General features: G+C 38.7%; 1 protein-coding gene across 1 annotated transcript in view; it reads left to right on the top strand.

Moving 5' to 3' along the window:
• Positions 1–12,294: 12,294 nt before the first annotated feature.
• Positions 12,295–15,254, top strand: part of hip1r.S (huntingtin interacting protein 1 related S homeolog) — a gene marked incomplete at its 3' end in the record, with an annotated part of 59,483 nt that continues 56,523 nt past the window's right edge. Inside the window, 1 exon segment of the mRNA NM_001091500.1 lies at positions 12,295–12,409. Coding sequence (NP_001084969.1) covers positions 12,317–12,409 — 93 coding nt within the window.

Genomic DNA, 15,254 nt, shown 5'->3' with positions numbered 1-15,254 from the left:
TACGTTGACTCAACGTATATGGCAAAAAATGACTATTTTCAGCATTTATATGGCATATTTTTTCTGGCCTCTGTGCTTCAGTGGCTGCGGCCAAAAAAACTGGGCAAACAATGCCTACAAGGTCAACGTATACACTACTACAGCGGTGGATACGGATTACGTAAAATATATTATGGCTGCTTGAAAAAAGTCACTCCGGTGTTTTTTCTGGAGACGGTAATATTATGGATATTTAGACAGAATGTGAACAAGGTCACACAGCTAGATGGCGGGTTGAAGAAAACACTGTGCAAATAATGCCTACAAGGTCAACGTATACACTACTACAGCGGTGGATACGGATTACGTAAAATATATTATGGCTGCTTGAAAAAAGTCACTCCGGTGTTTTTTCTGGAGACGGTAATATTATGGATATTTAGACAGAATGTGAACAAGGTCACACAGCTAGATGGCGGGTTGAAGAAAACACTGTGCAAATAATGCCTACAGGGCAAATAATGCCTAAAAGGTCAACTTATACACTACTACAGCGGTAGTAAAATAAAAAAAAGTAAAATAAAAAAAAAATGAATATTAAAAAAAAAAATTAAAGTTGGTGCTGCTGAACTACTAGGAGCAGCAGATTAGCACACCAGTCCCACTCCCCAACACTGCTAGACTAATAGCACTGGGCTCTTATAGTAGTAGTAGTAGTAGTAGTAAAACAACAAAAAAATAAATAAAAGCAGTCCTTACAAGGACTACTGTTATTGCAGCAGTCAGCAGATGAGATCAGAAGCAGGACAGCTGCCCACTGCAGCTACATACAGAGCACTGCAGTAGAAGGTAGATTACTAGCCAGCAAAGCTACCTAAGCTAAAATGTCCCTCAAACCCCTGCAGACTTCTGTCCCTCCAATAACAGAGCAGTATCAAAACGATTACTAGCCAGCAAACTTTCAACTGTCCCTGAAATCACTAACAGGCAGCAGCTCTCTCCCTACACTATCTCTTCAGCACACACAGGCAGAGTGAAAAAACGCTGCAGGGCTTCGGTTTTTATAGGGAAGGGGAGTGGTCCAGGGGAGAGCTTCCTGATTGGCTGCCATGTACCTGCTGGTCTGGGGTGAGAGGGCAAAAAAAAGCGCCAACAATGGCGAACCCAAAATGGCGAACGTCGCGCGACGTTCGCGAACTTCCGGCGAGCGCGAACACCCGATGTTCGCGCGAACAAGTTCGCCGGCGAACAGTTCGCGACATCTCTAGAAGTGAGTTAGCATGTATGATTTTGTAGATTCTATATGTGGTGTAACAGTTGTTGCATAGCTTTACCATTTGTCTATGTCCTATTTTTCTGGGAAACCAGAACTGCACTAAACACGGGTTAATCCAAACAATAGCTGATGTACCTGCATGATTGGGTTGCAAAAATGAGTTTGAATTGATAGGAAAGAAAACAGGGAAATCTCTGGAGAAAATCGCTGAGTACACACCTTACCCTTTCCCATAACCTTTAGATCTCCACACTAAACAAACTGCTCTGCCTTTTCTATTTTAGGTATAAACCAATAAACCTTGCACTGCCACAGTGTTGCCATTCAAAGGGGTTGTATCCGGTGCTTTGTGAATTTAACCCATCATTTGTACACTCAAAGTGACAGAACAATGGATTTTAGTTCCCAACAACTGTAAAGACCTGTATTTGTACAGCAGTCAAGACATAACCTTAAATCCATATGCCTCCTCTTCCCCTTGCATAACACAGCACCCCCAGCAAATAAACACCTTAGGGGCCCCTAACAATAATTTATTTTTAAATGCTAACAAACCCCGAGAACAAATACCAGGCTTATGTTCCACAGGCAGAGTAGGGCACACACAGGCAGAGCAGGGCACATGTAGGCAGAGCACACACAGGCAGAGCACACACAGGCAGAGCAGGGTGCATACAGGCAGAGTAGGGCACACGGTACACGCAGGCAGAGGATGGCAAAGACAGGCAGAGCAGGGCACGTGCAGGCAGAGCAGGGAATGATCTGCTGGGAGTTAAGCCAAGAAAACCAAAATCAGTCGGGTGGAGTTTTCTTAAATTTTTTTTTCGAAAAAACATTTTTAAAAATTTGATTTAAAAATGCCTCCCAATGTAAATCTAAAATATCTAAGCTAGCAGAAAGAGGAATAACTAGTGAAGAAATCGAATCATTGCTGCATTCTGTGCACTCAATCTAATTATCTAAGAACTAGTATGTCAAAAATATGTCCATAAATTTTCATAAGGTTCAAGAATTACATTTTATTTTAATTAGAAAAAAAGTATCTGCAACAGAATCACTGTTTGCTAAGCTCATGTTAAAGAATGAGGTATACTGCTGCCCCTTTAACACAACCCTGTGCGAAATAGTATGTACAGGCATACAGCATCTAGTAGAATTAAGTCAAACATTTAAGGGCACATTTCATAAGGGTCGAATTTCGAAGTGAAAAAAACGTCGAAATTCGACCATCGAATTGCAATAGTTCGATATTCGAAGTCGAATATGGCCATGTTCGATCGAAGTAAAATTGTTCGATCAATCAATTAAATCCTTCGATTCAAACGATTCAAACAATTTAATCGATCGAACGATTTAAAAAACAAACAAACTTTGACTCCTAAAAACTTAGCCAAATGTTGGCTATAGGTTCTAGGAGGTCCCCATAGGCTAACAGAGCAATTCGGCAGGTTTAAGGTGGCGAAGTGTCGAAGCTGAAGTACTTCGATTTTTGAATAGTCGAATATTCCACGTTTTTTCAATTCAAATCGAAGTCGAATTTGACCTACTCGAAGGTCGGAGTACCCAAAAATTACTTTGAGATTCAAAGCTTTTGAATTCGAAAAATTCACTTGGAATTCACTTTAACCTTTAGTAAATGCGCCCCTTAGAGTTCTTCTTGAAAACGTTTCACCACTCATCCAAGTGGCTTCTTTAGTTCAACTGAAGTGGTAGGGAATTCCCCGTCATTTAAACCCTTGAGGGTAGTAAAGTCAAAGACATCCAATCGCAATGGTCTCATTGTACTTCGGTAAGGTGATGGCTGAAACTCGCAGATGTGTGAAAGTGTGATCCGTTCACAATGGTACCATGATTTTCATTGAGGCAGGTGTTAATCTTTCATTGTACATGACTGGAAATGTGAATTGTTGTGAGGCCGTCGGGGTAAGGATGTCAAAGCAGCACTGTATGTTTATAACAAACGGTGTTGTAGGCCCCCACCTCTATTCAGAGATGGTTTCTCCACTTTGGCACCTCTTTCAAGCCATCTGTCCTCTCTATCCAAAATGTGCACATTGTTGTCCACTAAGGAATGGTGTTTTTCCTTGCAATGTAAATAGACTGCAGAGTCTAGTCCTGAGGAGTTAGCCCTTCTATGTTGGGTTGTTCTTTGCTGTCAGGTTACAAGATTCAGACATGTTCATTAAAAATTAGATTTGCCTAAAATTCAAATCTAATTCCCATGTAGCATAACACACAGTTTAGAATAAAAAATTGCTATTGTATAGAATATTGAAAGACTGACCTGGAATGTGACCTCAAAGAACAGATTTACGTACACACAATTTTTTATGCTCACTTGGATGCCATCAGCCCAAGGCTGTGTCACATATTGCCAGTTGTAGTTGCAGTGACTGCATTACATGATAACATGTGCACTGACCTTTCTATTTACATCATATCTCTGATTAATGTTTGGGGGGAACTTTTGTTCTTATGAGCAACTAAAAACACTAATACAATAAGTGAGTCTGAGAGAAATCTGTAATGCAGGAATGTTAAACATGTTTTAGCTTAGGTTTGGTTTTACTACACCCCCCAGCATTACTATTGCAAAGCATATTCATTTTCTGTTATGTTAGAGGTAGATGAGACTCCTGGAGGTCTATTTATTAATGGTTCAGTTTTAGTGGTTTTAGAGGTTTTTTAAAAACCTCTAAAAAAATTAGGCTATTTCTAAAATCACAAATGCCATGAAAGTTATTAAAAGATCAAAATATAAAAAGTATGAACGAAAAAAAATGGACAAATAGGATTAGGCATCTGTTGAACAGTGTCCGACCTGGCAGAGAGATTGTGCAGGCCTTGAACCATAAACATTTTTTTAATAATTGTTTTAGAATAAAAAGGTTTTACACTATTTACTGCCGCATATCTTTTAACAGCTGCATAAGAAGGAGAGTTGAGATAGACGCTGTAAAGTCTCTTTATATGCCAAGTAATAAATTTACGTTTGTGAGTACCCACCTTGAAATCCGTTAAGGAAAGTTCATAAAGCCTTTCTCTATTTTCAATATTTAAGGTGGTGGCAAGACTTACAAGGGTTCACATATAGCGGTGATATAGCTAAGCCCTACTCCTGAGTACAAAAGTGGCGTTATTTGAAACAATATGACCCTATATTTTGTTTGTTGGTCCTGTGCCTATGGCGCTGGCTCTTTTTTTCTAGATACCTTGAACCATAAAGTCCTGTTTCCTCTCTTGTTCCTCCAGACGCTGTAGGAGGGTAGAAAGGAGCATTTCAGTGGTAACAGGTGCAGCGGCAGCCTGACCTTCACATCCAATTTCTGGCATGTTGTATAGTCACGATCGGCTCCCTAAATCCAGAACTAGTGCTTGGCTCCCGGTCACGGCTTAGTCTTCCGCCTTTAGCAACTGCCTTTGGCTTCGGGAGGAGCCCTCAGCTACTCAGATGCCGACAGGTCTTAAAATGAGAGGAGCAAAGCAAAAAAAGTTCTGGACAAACAAAGGAGCACGATCGTTACCAAGTTTTAGGACTGAAGGAAACACCAGCTTCCCAAGGGATAAATGAGATATAGCGAGGTCAGACAGGCAGAGGTTGGTACAGGCAGAGTTCAAGCGACATCAGATAGGCAGGCATCAAAACCAGAGATATCAAGCAGAATAAGCACACACAGGAACTAGCAAAGTAGACCTAACAACGTGCAATGAATTTTGGCCTGAGGCCCCTTTAAATATTCAAACTTCGCACTAAAGCTCAATGACGTCATGACACGTGGCGTATAAAACCCGGAAGTGTGCACTGCGCGCGCCATAGGTACAATGGCCGGAGGAGAAGGAGGACTAGGGCTGCGGGCATCGCCGCCGACCCCTTGTCCCCACTAGACCACCAGGGTGAGTCGTTACAACTTATGGTTGTTGAATGTTTATGTGTTACACCAGCGCTGCATCAGCATTGGTTTACTCCTTGTACATTTAATGGTTTAGTGGCACATAAGAGGTTATGCATATTGTAGTAGTTGAGTATTTTGTGATGCAGAAAGTCTGTTTTAGGATGATGGTAAACGGTATCTGCATGGAAACTGGTATTAGACTTGAGGGTTAAGTAGCTTACAGCAATGGTAGCTAACAGGTCATTAAAGGGATCACATATACCTATATACCTATTCCTTGTATTTAAGCATTTTATTGAAAATGTGTTCTGCCTATTGTTTAAAGCGAACAAACTGACACTGAAATGTTGCATTCTATCATACTCAGTTTCACATTTGGTCCCAATAGTCTACAAGCTGCATAGAAAACAATGAAATGAATGCCAGCAAACCACAGTTAGCAGCTAGCGTGCAACAATATCCTAAAATAAATAAACCAAATATTATTCCTGTATTCACAGGTAGTTAACATGCATCAGAGAAGAAAGCTCCAAGACATGGACAAAGATAGGTGTTTATGTATGACACAATACAGTAGAGCAGCAAGCAGTTTTGCATTCATAAACATTGCCTTGCTGTATATTTTCTCTGGTTACCTAACAAAGCAACATTCCTGCGCAGTCTGCTTTGCTGTTATTACCTGCAAAAGCACATGGTCATAAATGGCTCCCACTCATGCTGGAATCCATTTGTGCTTTCCAGTGACCACATTGTTACAAACATGAGTAACTGTCTTATGAATTTTCTGTTATATTTATTGTACCTCCACCCTGACTCTTTGGTATTTCAAGGTGGAACTCTGGGGAAACAAAAGAAATGGGCACACATACATGCTCAGTTACATCAAGCAAGGGACAGAACTGTGCCCAATTCCTACAATTCTATAATTAATTATATATATCCTATTTGTGACCGTTTTTTTAATATTGAAGAGTTTAGTTTTATTTTTTACCTTCTAAAGCAGCTCGGGGGGGGTCACCACTCTTTAACCATTCTAAATTGTTACATTTAGTTGATACATTTTTTATCCTTGGCCTTGCTGAACAGAATCCCTGAGTTTTATTAAAGGCAGCTGTTAAAATTGATACAATATTTGCCAATATTGCAGCTGAGAAATGTCTCAACTAATTGTATCAACTAAATGTAGCAAATTGTAACAGTACAGAATCTGTTCCTGGATCACTGAGCTGCCAGGCAGAGACAGTAGATACACGATCATTCAAGTTTAAATTAAAATTTTGGGAAAAATAATAGGTTTATGATGAATATCTGAAAACAACTCAACTGAAAGAAGAAGAAGAGTTTGGAAGGTGAACAACTCCTTTAAGTGTAAAACCCACAAAAACCTTTAATACAAAGCCAAGTAAAAGTTTTTGAGATCAAGGGGGCCTGGTGTGATCCACATTCCTTGAAGTATATGTGAACTGCACATCTCTGCTACAAAACTTCACTTATGCACCAGCCATTGTCACCACGGCCGGACTGGGGGTAAAAAGCAGCCCGGGCAAAAAAATCAAAGCAGCCCACATGTCAACACGCAATGTTCTTGTACTCATCCACTCATATATTGGGGTAAAACTGCAAACAATTATGTGCATAAAGAGCTGCCTTTCTCAAAGTGTAACGAATAAAAAAACAAAGAAATACAAAAAGTATTGTAGAAATTATACCTATATTGGCTAACAATAAAAATACTTTGCTCGCTTTCGGAGCACCAGCAACAAGGCCCCTTCGTCAGGCAAAATACCTGACAAAGGGGCCTTGGTGCTCTGAAAGCGTGCAATGTATTTTTATTGTTAGCCAATATAGGTATAATTTCTACAATACTTTTTGTATTTCTTTGTTTTTTTATTAGTAACAAAAATGAGTAACAAGTTTAAAGAACCAGTAACGCAAAAAAAATTATGTAAAAAATTCCTTCTACCCACCTCCAATAACATATCTGACCTTGACAGGGTTAACTATCTTTAATTTTTTCCACCTAAATAATGACCCGAAATCCCTCTTTTGGTTGTACTGCTGAAGTTAGTTTCTCTGGATTCACGGAGCCTGCACTGTTCTCCTTCTTTGCATTCCTGCCGGTTTGGGTGTAGAGAGTGTGTGAGTAGTTATATTTGCTCAGCCATGATTTATATGCAACAGTACAGGCTCAGTGAAGCTAGAGAAACTAACTTCAGCAGTAAGGGCAGCAGCCAGGCCAGCCATAAATCTTCCAAGGACTGCAGAAAGCCCTGAACAAAGTCAGCACGAATGTTCTCACTCCCTTACTGCTCGCAGAGACAGAGTATTAGATACAGCAGTCTGTGCAGGAAGAAATGAAGCCAGTTATCTATGAGCAGCAGGTCTCCTACACGGTTTGCACGTCTTTTACAGTGTCTGCGCGCTCCCAGGGAGAGAATGGATCCTCGCTCCTGCTTCCTCCTACGCATCGTGACGTAGCTGTGTTCTACGACGAGGCAACGCTGGGTTAAGGTGATTAAGCGGTTGCGGCCGTGCTCGTTCGCGTGTTTACAGGATCACTCACTGGCAAGTGCAGAGCAGTTTCCAATTAGGATTATCGATCAGGAGCGGCCCAATTGAATAAAATAAAGAGCTGCCCCTCGGGCAAATGCCCGCACAGACAGATTGCCAGTCCGGGCCTGATTGTCACTGACAACTTGTTTTCTACAAGAGACTATATTTGAAACATCACAAATCTATACATTGTAACCGGTCGCAACTTGTTCTACTTTCTTTTGTTTTGGTTTGTTTTGTGTAAACAATAAAACTTCCCTTAAACAAAAAAAAAAGTTGTCCAGGTCCTATAAAGAAGTCTATGGGAGCTGCGCTGATCTTATTGGACCATTTTTAATCAATTCAGAGGTTTTCTGATTTTTTTTTGCTAGGAATTATTTGAAAAAAATTGACTTTTTAGATGTATTCACACTATTTCTAAGAAGCAGAGCTCATCTGAATGCACTAATTTCACTAATATAAATCAAGTTTGACATATCCATAGATTGGCTTGTTTACTAGTGGTGCACCAGCGGAAAAGTGCATGCGCTCTGGCGCATAAATTCGCGCATGCACGGTGGCGCGTAGTTTCGCGCATGCGCGATTGAGCCCACACTAAGCCGGCGCCGTGGCCGGCCCGGTTGCCTAGGGCGCCTGGCCGGTTGGCCCGGCTCTGGTTCAGAACAATAGCAGTCCGACATCACTAACCTGATCAATCACTGTTTTTAGTACAAATTAAATTTCTACATGGCAAATAATTTACTAGTAGGTGTAGTAGAGTAATAGAAAACCAACAGACATAACTTGCATGCCGCTGATTCTGTGTTATTGAATCATAATTGAGACTGGTTCCAAATAATAGCAGTGTTCAAAATAATAATAGCTCATTTATTCTGTGAAAAAACAGGTGTCAATTATGGCCCTTATTTAAGGAAGGAAAGCATGAAATGTTGTGCATGCTGGTTATAGTGCATGTAAAATGGGTTGTCTCCCCCAGCAATTGCCAGCCCAGTAGAAGAGATAAAAATGCTCAAAATCACCCCCTCTTTCATTTCAATAGTTATTGCATAGACCCATGAGGTGCACTCCTAGTTGAGGAGCTTCCATGGTAGAATTCTGAAGATTCGTCCTCAGATTGCTCCTGTATAAAAGAGAAAAGAGGATTTCTCACATTAACTATACTCTATAGTCAAGGAGGATACAAAAGTAATAATACATTTGTTGCATCTATAGCAATAAGTCAAATCAATTGGACTTGATGTATTTTCTTTTTCCTTGAAGACGTTTTGCTAGAATCTTACACCACAGTATATACCGGTAACCACAAATATTTTTGTACAGGACGGAAAGCAAGTCCAGTTGATTTGACTTATATATAGATATACTATGACCTCAATGAATGAGAACCATCACATACATTCATTTGTTGCCTTTGAATATACCAAGTGTTAGACTGGGAGCACTGGTATCTTTCAAACAATTCACATTTATTAACACTTCCCTAATCATTGGTTCATTTATTATGAATATACACCATATCCTAATATCCATTTTGGTCAGAAAGTGTTTATGAGCTAACATGTCAATTTTAAATTGTTTGCTAGGAGAAGACATATAACATTGTAGCACTAACAACTGATCCATGAGGTCACTAATGTGAGTTTACAGATCAGTAAACCTTCATTTTTCATCATTTCTGCCACAAAATTGCACCAAACAGATCTCTTATATATAGCATACTAATATTAACTATTTAAGTAAGTTAATAAGAAGCAGTATCCTAACACTCTCACAGCAATCCAGCATGTGCTCAGAGTTGTCTACAGGTTCCTTATTGTTAAAAAAAGAGGAAATAATTTCACACAATCAGTTCAACACTACAAAAATCATTCTTCAAGGGGAATTGTGGTTTGTGGCTTTTTTTAATGAATTTTTAATGAAAACAGTGTTATGGGAATACCATTTGTTATTGGATTTTTGTTTTGTTGCTTCTAATTCAGAATATTTTTTATTTTTCTTTGTAGTTACAATTAATATAGACATTGGTGTATATGTAGTTTGTGAATGCACTGAAGGGTGTGGTGTGAGTGTATATATGTATGGATGCTGGGTTTCATTTGGAGGGGTTGAACTTGATGGACTTTGGTCTTTTTTCATCCCATCTTAAAGGGATGTTAACTTTTAGAATGTTATAGAATGGCCAGTTCTAAGCATCTTTTCAGTTGGTCTTCATTATTTATTTTGTATAGTGTTCTTTTATTTGCCTTTTTCTTCTAACTCATTCCAGCTTTCAAATGGGGGTCTCTGATCCCACCTAAAAAACAAATGCTTTATTAGGCTACAAACTTATTGTTATTGCTACATTTTATAACCCATCTTTCTAGTCAGAGCCTCTCCTATTCATATTTCAGTCTCTTATTCAAATTAATACGTGGTTGCTAGTGTAATTTGGAGAACTGGAGAACTGCTCAATAAAAAGCAAAATAATTCAAAGCAACAAATAATAAAAAATGAAAACAAATTGCAAATTGGCTCAGAATATCTCTCTCTACATCATACTAAACATTAACTCAAAGGTGAACAACCCCTTTAACTATGTAACTATATGTCTATAACCCTGTATTATGTCATTTGCTACAAAGCTATCCGACCCATTGAATGGCTTTTTGATAGATGAATTGGTGGATATAGCTAGCAGAGATGCCAGTGTCACTGGGTGGAGCACAAGGTAACCACAAAGAGTAGACTGGGATACTTCTAGGAGGGAGGGCCACAAGGCATAGGGGCACTGACTGATATTTTAAAAAGAAGTTTACGGAAATGTTTTATTGTTAAAGCTAAAGGGACCTTAAACTATCACGGAAATTAAAATGTAATATAAGCTTCATCATACTGAAATAAGAAACATTTTAAATACAACCAATTAAATGTGTTGCATTGTTTCTGAAATGATCAAGTTCATCATCACTATCCCTCGCTCTGCATCTGTTTCTCTTCATTCTGTCTTCATGCAGCAGTTGGGTGTCATTGACCGTTAGATCCAATATATCTTATTGAGGGGCTTCCTTTCCTAGCAGATAAATTAGAGCTCACTCAAATAACTAATCAAAATCTTAAAAAATCTTAAAAAAAGTACAATCAAAATCTTAAAAAATAACTGCCTTTTGCATAAATCCTGCATGTAGAGAGACATTATGTCTGATGATTTTAATAGACTGAGGTTTTCACATCTTCTGGGAAAAAGGAGCCCCCCTATAAGATATACTGCATATAACTGTCAATGAATATCTGACACCCAACTCCTGCATGAAGACAGAATGAAGACAAACAGATGCTGAGAGGGAATAGTGATCATAAACTTGGTTATTTCAAAAATGATGCAGAATTTTTAACTGATTGTATTTAAAAAGTTTCTTATTTCAGTATGATGAAGCTTATATACATTTTTCATTTTCGTGATAGTTCCCCTTTAAATTGACTACTTTGAGACTAAAGGAGAGGATTCCCAAATCCGTACGCCCTCCTATGCTGAGCCATTCACTTGGTGAGCAGTTGTTTTGTCTCCCCAATGTATAGATCTGTGCAAGACTGCTGGTTTGAACGAGGCGTGAAAGAGGCGATTCATGTCACCTTGGTAGGTTTTAGGTGGCGAAGAAGGAGGTCGAAGTTTTTTTAAAGAGACAGTACTTCGACTTATGAATGGTCGAATAGTCGAACGATTTTTAGTTCGAATCGTTCAATTCGAAGTCGTAGCGAATTCAATGGTCGAAGTAGCCAAAAAAAACATTCGAAATTCAACTTTTTTTTATTCTATTCCTTCACTCGAGCAAAGTAAATGTGCCCCTTGATGTTTGGTTAGAAATGAATTGTTTTGTAATAATTCTCTTCTTATTATGAAATTGACAAATGTTTTGCTGAGCTATTGCTTTGCTGCTTTTTGTTCTTTTTTGTTTATTCAAAAATTCCAATAAAAACAATTGGAAAAGAAAAAAGAATTTAGAGACGTCTCCCTTATTCCAGTAAAAAAAAACAAAAAAAAAAACTTTGTAACAATTTTGAGACACAAAAAAACTGTTTAGATAAGGAAAAATATTTTCAAACTTTCATAACCTGCCAAATTTTGTAAAACGAACACGGTAATTAGGGGTGTGGTCACAGAAAGGGGCGTGGCCAAACAATTTCGTTGCGCTACGTGTGAAAACATGTTTTGTCCCTCATTTTACTTCCAAAATGTTTGGGAGATACGCAAAGAAGAGTCACATGGAGACCACACTTTCTCAAAATTTAGTAGTTGTCCTAGGCATTAACCTGTAGGTCGGAGTCAAGTGAAACTGTCTTCTCACAGACCACAATTAAGATGAACACATTAGGACTACTCAGGCATTTATCTCCCCTCCCGCAGGTTACCTATTGTTTTCCCACCCACTCAGCGTGCCGACGTCACCGTGCGCCCTTATGACATTACTAGTCCCGCCCACCGATGCTCCAACAAGGGGTGTTACCCAGAAGCCCTTACGTCGGTTTTCTGTGCTTCAATCAGAGACAGTTCTCATTTAGGCGCTGGCGGAGTGAGGGAAATATCGTGGAAGGTGGTTTATTGCATCGCTGCATTGAGGGATCAAAGGTCAGCTGAAGAATGAATACTATCAAGAATGTACCTGCCCGTGTTCTTAGTCGGAGGTCCGGTCATGGCTTGGAGGCGGAGAGGGAACAGTTTGACAGAAACCAGGTAAGAGAAGGGGGCGACGAGATCTTTGAGACAGGTGTGCTGCAAGTATAACACTGGAAATACTGACTTGGGAAAATGATCCCCCCTCCCCGCAGGACGTGTTTGAAACTGTCCATTGCAGTGTGTGCGGCATTGAGGCGATGCACTTTATACTATGACAGAATGCTGCCAGTGTATCGCGCTAGTGCTTCCGCTCCTCTTATTCATACAAACTTGCTGATTTTCCCGGCTGGGAGAGGAGCTTGGGCAGCAGCAGCTGAATATACACATTTGTGGGATCCAATCAACTGACAGTTTTGTTTAACAGGTGACACTTGGGCGTAACTACAGAGGGGCCCAGGAGGTATAATATAGGCGCCCATAAGACCCTTATTCATATACATTTTCACTAAATATTGGTAAATCAAGTCAAACTGAAAACATTTTGGGGGCATGAAAAATAATTTGCTGTGGGGCCCAGTAATATGTAGTTACCCCACTGCTGACACACAAGCAGATCCTGTGGCACAATAGCAAATCACAAATTGGAGAGGCTTCAGATGTTTTTTTTTGCCTTCCTCTGGATCAACTGGCAGTTAGGCAGGTTAAAAAAAAAAAGTCAAAAGGTTGAACTTGATGGACGCGTGTCTCTTTTCAACCAAACTTAATATGTTACTATGTAACAGGTGGACAAGGGTGTGTCTACTAATGACTGCTGCTGTTTTTCTCTGGGTGACAGCACTGCACAAAACATCCCATGTGTCATTTACCTTAGGTTTGATTGCAGGTAAGTAGCTGTCAGAAGTGAAAATATGGCAATGCCGGTCTACCAAAAGAAAATCAGCCGGGTCTCTATTTCAAGCAACCTGTGAAACTATGAGGATTTATGTTCTTTATCTCCATCCAGCACTGAAATTTTGCTAGCTACAATTAGCTTGCATTTTCATCATCAGAAAATGTAATTCTAAGCCAATGTCAAATATATATTTAACATTTTAATTATTTAAATATTTGTAAATTACATTGCAGTTGAAAGAAGTTATTGTCCTTTGCTGGTGCTTTCACAGTATAGAAACAATGTATCACAAATCTTTTCCAGCCAAGACTCAAGTTCACACAGCTCTCTTCTGTTCAGGTTGCTGGACACTGGCTGGCATAATGGAGGTTAAACTATACAGATCTCACATTTTTATACATGTGTATGGTCACCTTCAAGTTCCATTTGTTCAGATGAATAAATGAATGAAAAGAATTGCAGGAAGTGAAATGGAGCTGTGGCAGATTTTTTTCATAAACATGTCTGTTTTTCTGTGATCTGATAAGATCGCACAATTATCTGTTGATGCTACCCAACATGGCACTTGTGTTCTGATGGCCAGGCAGCTAACTTTATTATCACACGTAATCATATCACAGAGCGTGCAAAGCATTTGTGGGAATTGAGTCTGAACTGATAAAGAGTTGGTTACTAATATAATGCTCAATGCTATGAGAAGTCTGGGAAATGAGAGAATGTAAGAGTCAGATATACTGCTTTCAGTTGCAATTGCATTTAAAAATCACTGAACATTTTTTTAGTGAACATATATTGGAACATTGTTTAGAATTATACTTTCATTATGCAAAACAAATTTTTGGTTGGCCATCTACTTTAATATTCAACTGACTTTTGTATAAACAGGGAATTGGGGCATGTTGGTTTTATTGTCTGTAGAGAATATGCATATTCTCTTTATGGATATTTAACTTCAAAATAAATGCCTCATCAATGACAATATCCTTTGCCTTCAGTCGGCTCCATTCTAGTCAGCAGGGTTTATTGAATACACCATTTGATGCTTTAAGTGACTCAGTAATACATTAATGCTAATAAACAGAGAAAATACTTTGTCTATGTTATCATTTAAACATAGTTACTTTTTAAAACTGCCTTAATATTTTTTTTTTTTTGTTTGCCTAAAAATTTAGTTTGGAAATGTAATTAGCCAGGTATCCCAGTTGGTACTAAGAACAGGTATGGGATCCATTTTCCAGAAACCTGTTATCCAGAAAGTTCTGAATTACAGAAAGGCTGCCTCCCATAGACTCTATTATAATCAAATAATCCAAATTTTAAAAAAATATTTCCTTTTTCTCTGTAATAATAAAACAGTACTTTGTACTTGATCCAAATTAAGATATTATTAATCCTTATTGGAAGCAAAATCAGCCTATTGGCTTTATTTAATGTTTAAATGATTTTCTAGTAGTTTTAAGGCATGAAGATCCAAATTACAGAAAGACCTGTTATCCGGAAAGCCCAAGGTCCCAAAGCATTCTGGATAATAGGTCCCATACCTGTATACTTAGTCTGTTTTCATCATTAGAGAACAATCCAGTATCTATTAAAATTTGTTTGATTCCAGCAATTTTTTTTTTGATTTAACAATTTAATGTGTTGGATATTGGGCATTGACTAGGTACTGGGGTGCATACACTCTTTTGTTTTCAAAATATAAATTGCAGAAAAACAAAATGAAACCAAAATGTGTGTTGTGTCTGAAAGTAAAATTAACTATTGCCGTTTTGCATAGGATCAACATATCTCAACTGACTTGCAGGCAGATCCGGGCCATTGTGTGCTTTGGCAAAGATTGTAGTCTGCACTCCCCCCCCCCCTCTCCCCAGTAGAGTGATTTTTAATGCTCTGAATGCATTTTATGAAGGTGTGTGCTACTGTTATTGGTAAACATTTTAAAGGGGTTGTTCTCCTTCCAAACTTTTTTTTTTTTTTCAGTTCAGTTGGTTCCAAATTGTTCACAAGGAATATTAACTTTTAAAATCTTTTATTTATTCATTGAAGTTTGCCCCCCTCGTCCACTAAAGA

The sequence above is a fragment of the Xenopus laevis genome, chromosome 1S (assembly GCF_017654675.1).
Source record: "Xenopus laevis strain J_2021 chromosome 1S, Xenopus_laevis_v10.1, whole genome shotgun sequence".
In the NCBI taxonomy this organism is placed as follows: Eukaryota; Metazoa; Chordata; class Amphibia; order Anura; family Pipidae; genus Xenopus; species Xenopus laevis.
The sequence above is the reverse complement of the archived record's forward strand: the minus strand, read 5'-3'. Positions and strand labels throughout refer to the sequence as shown.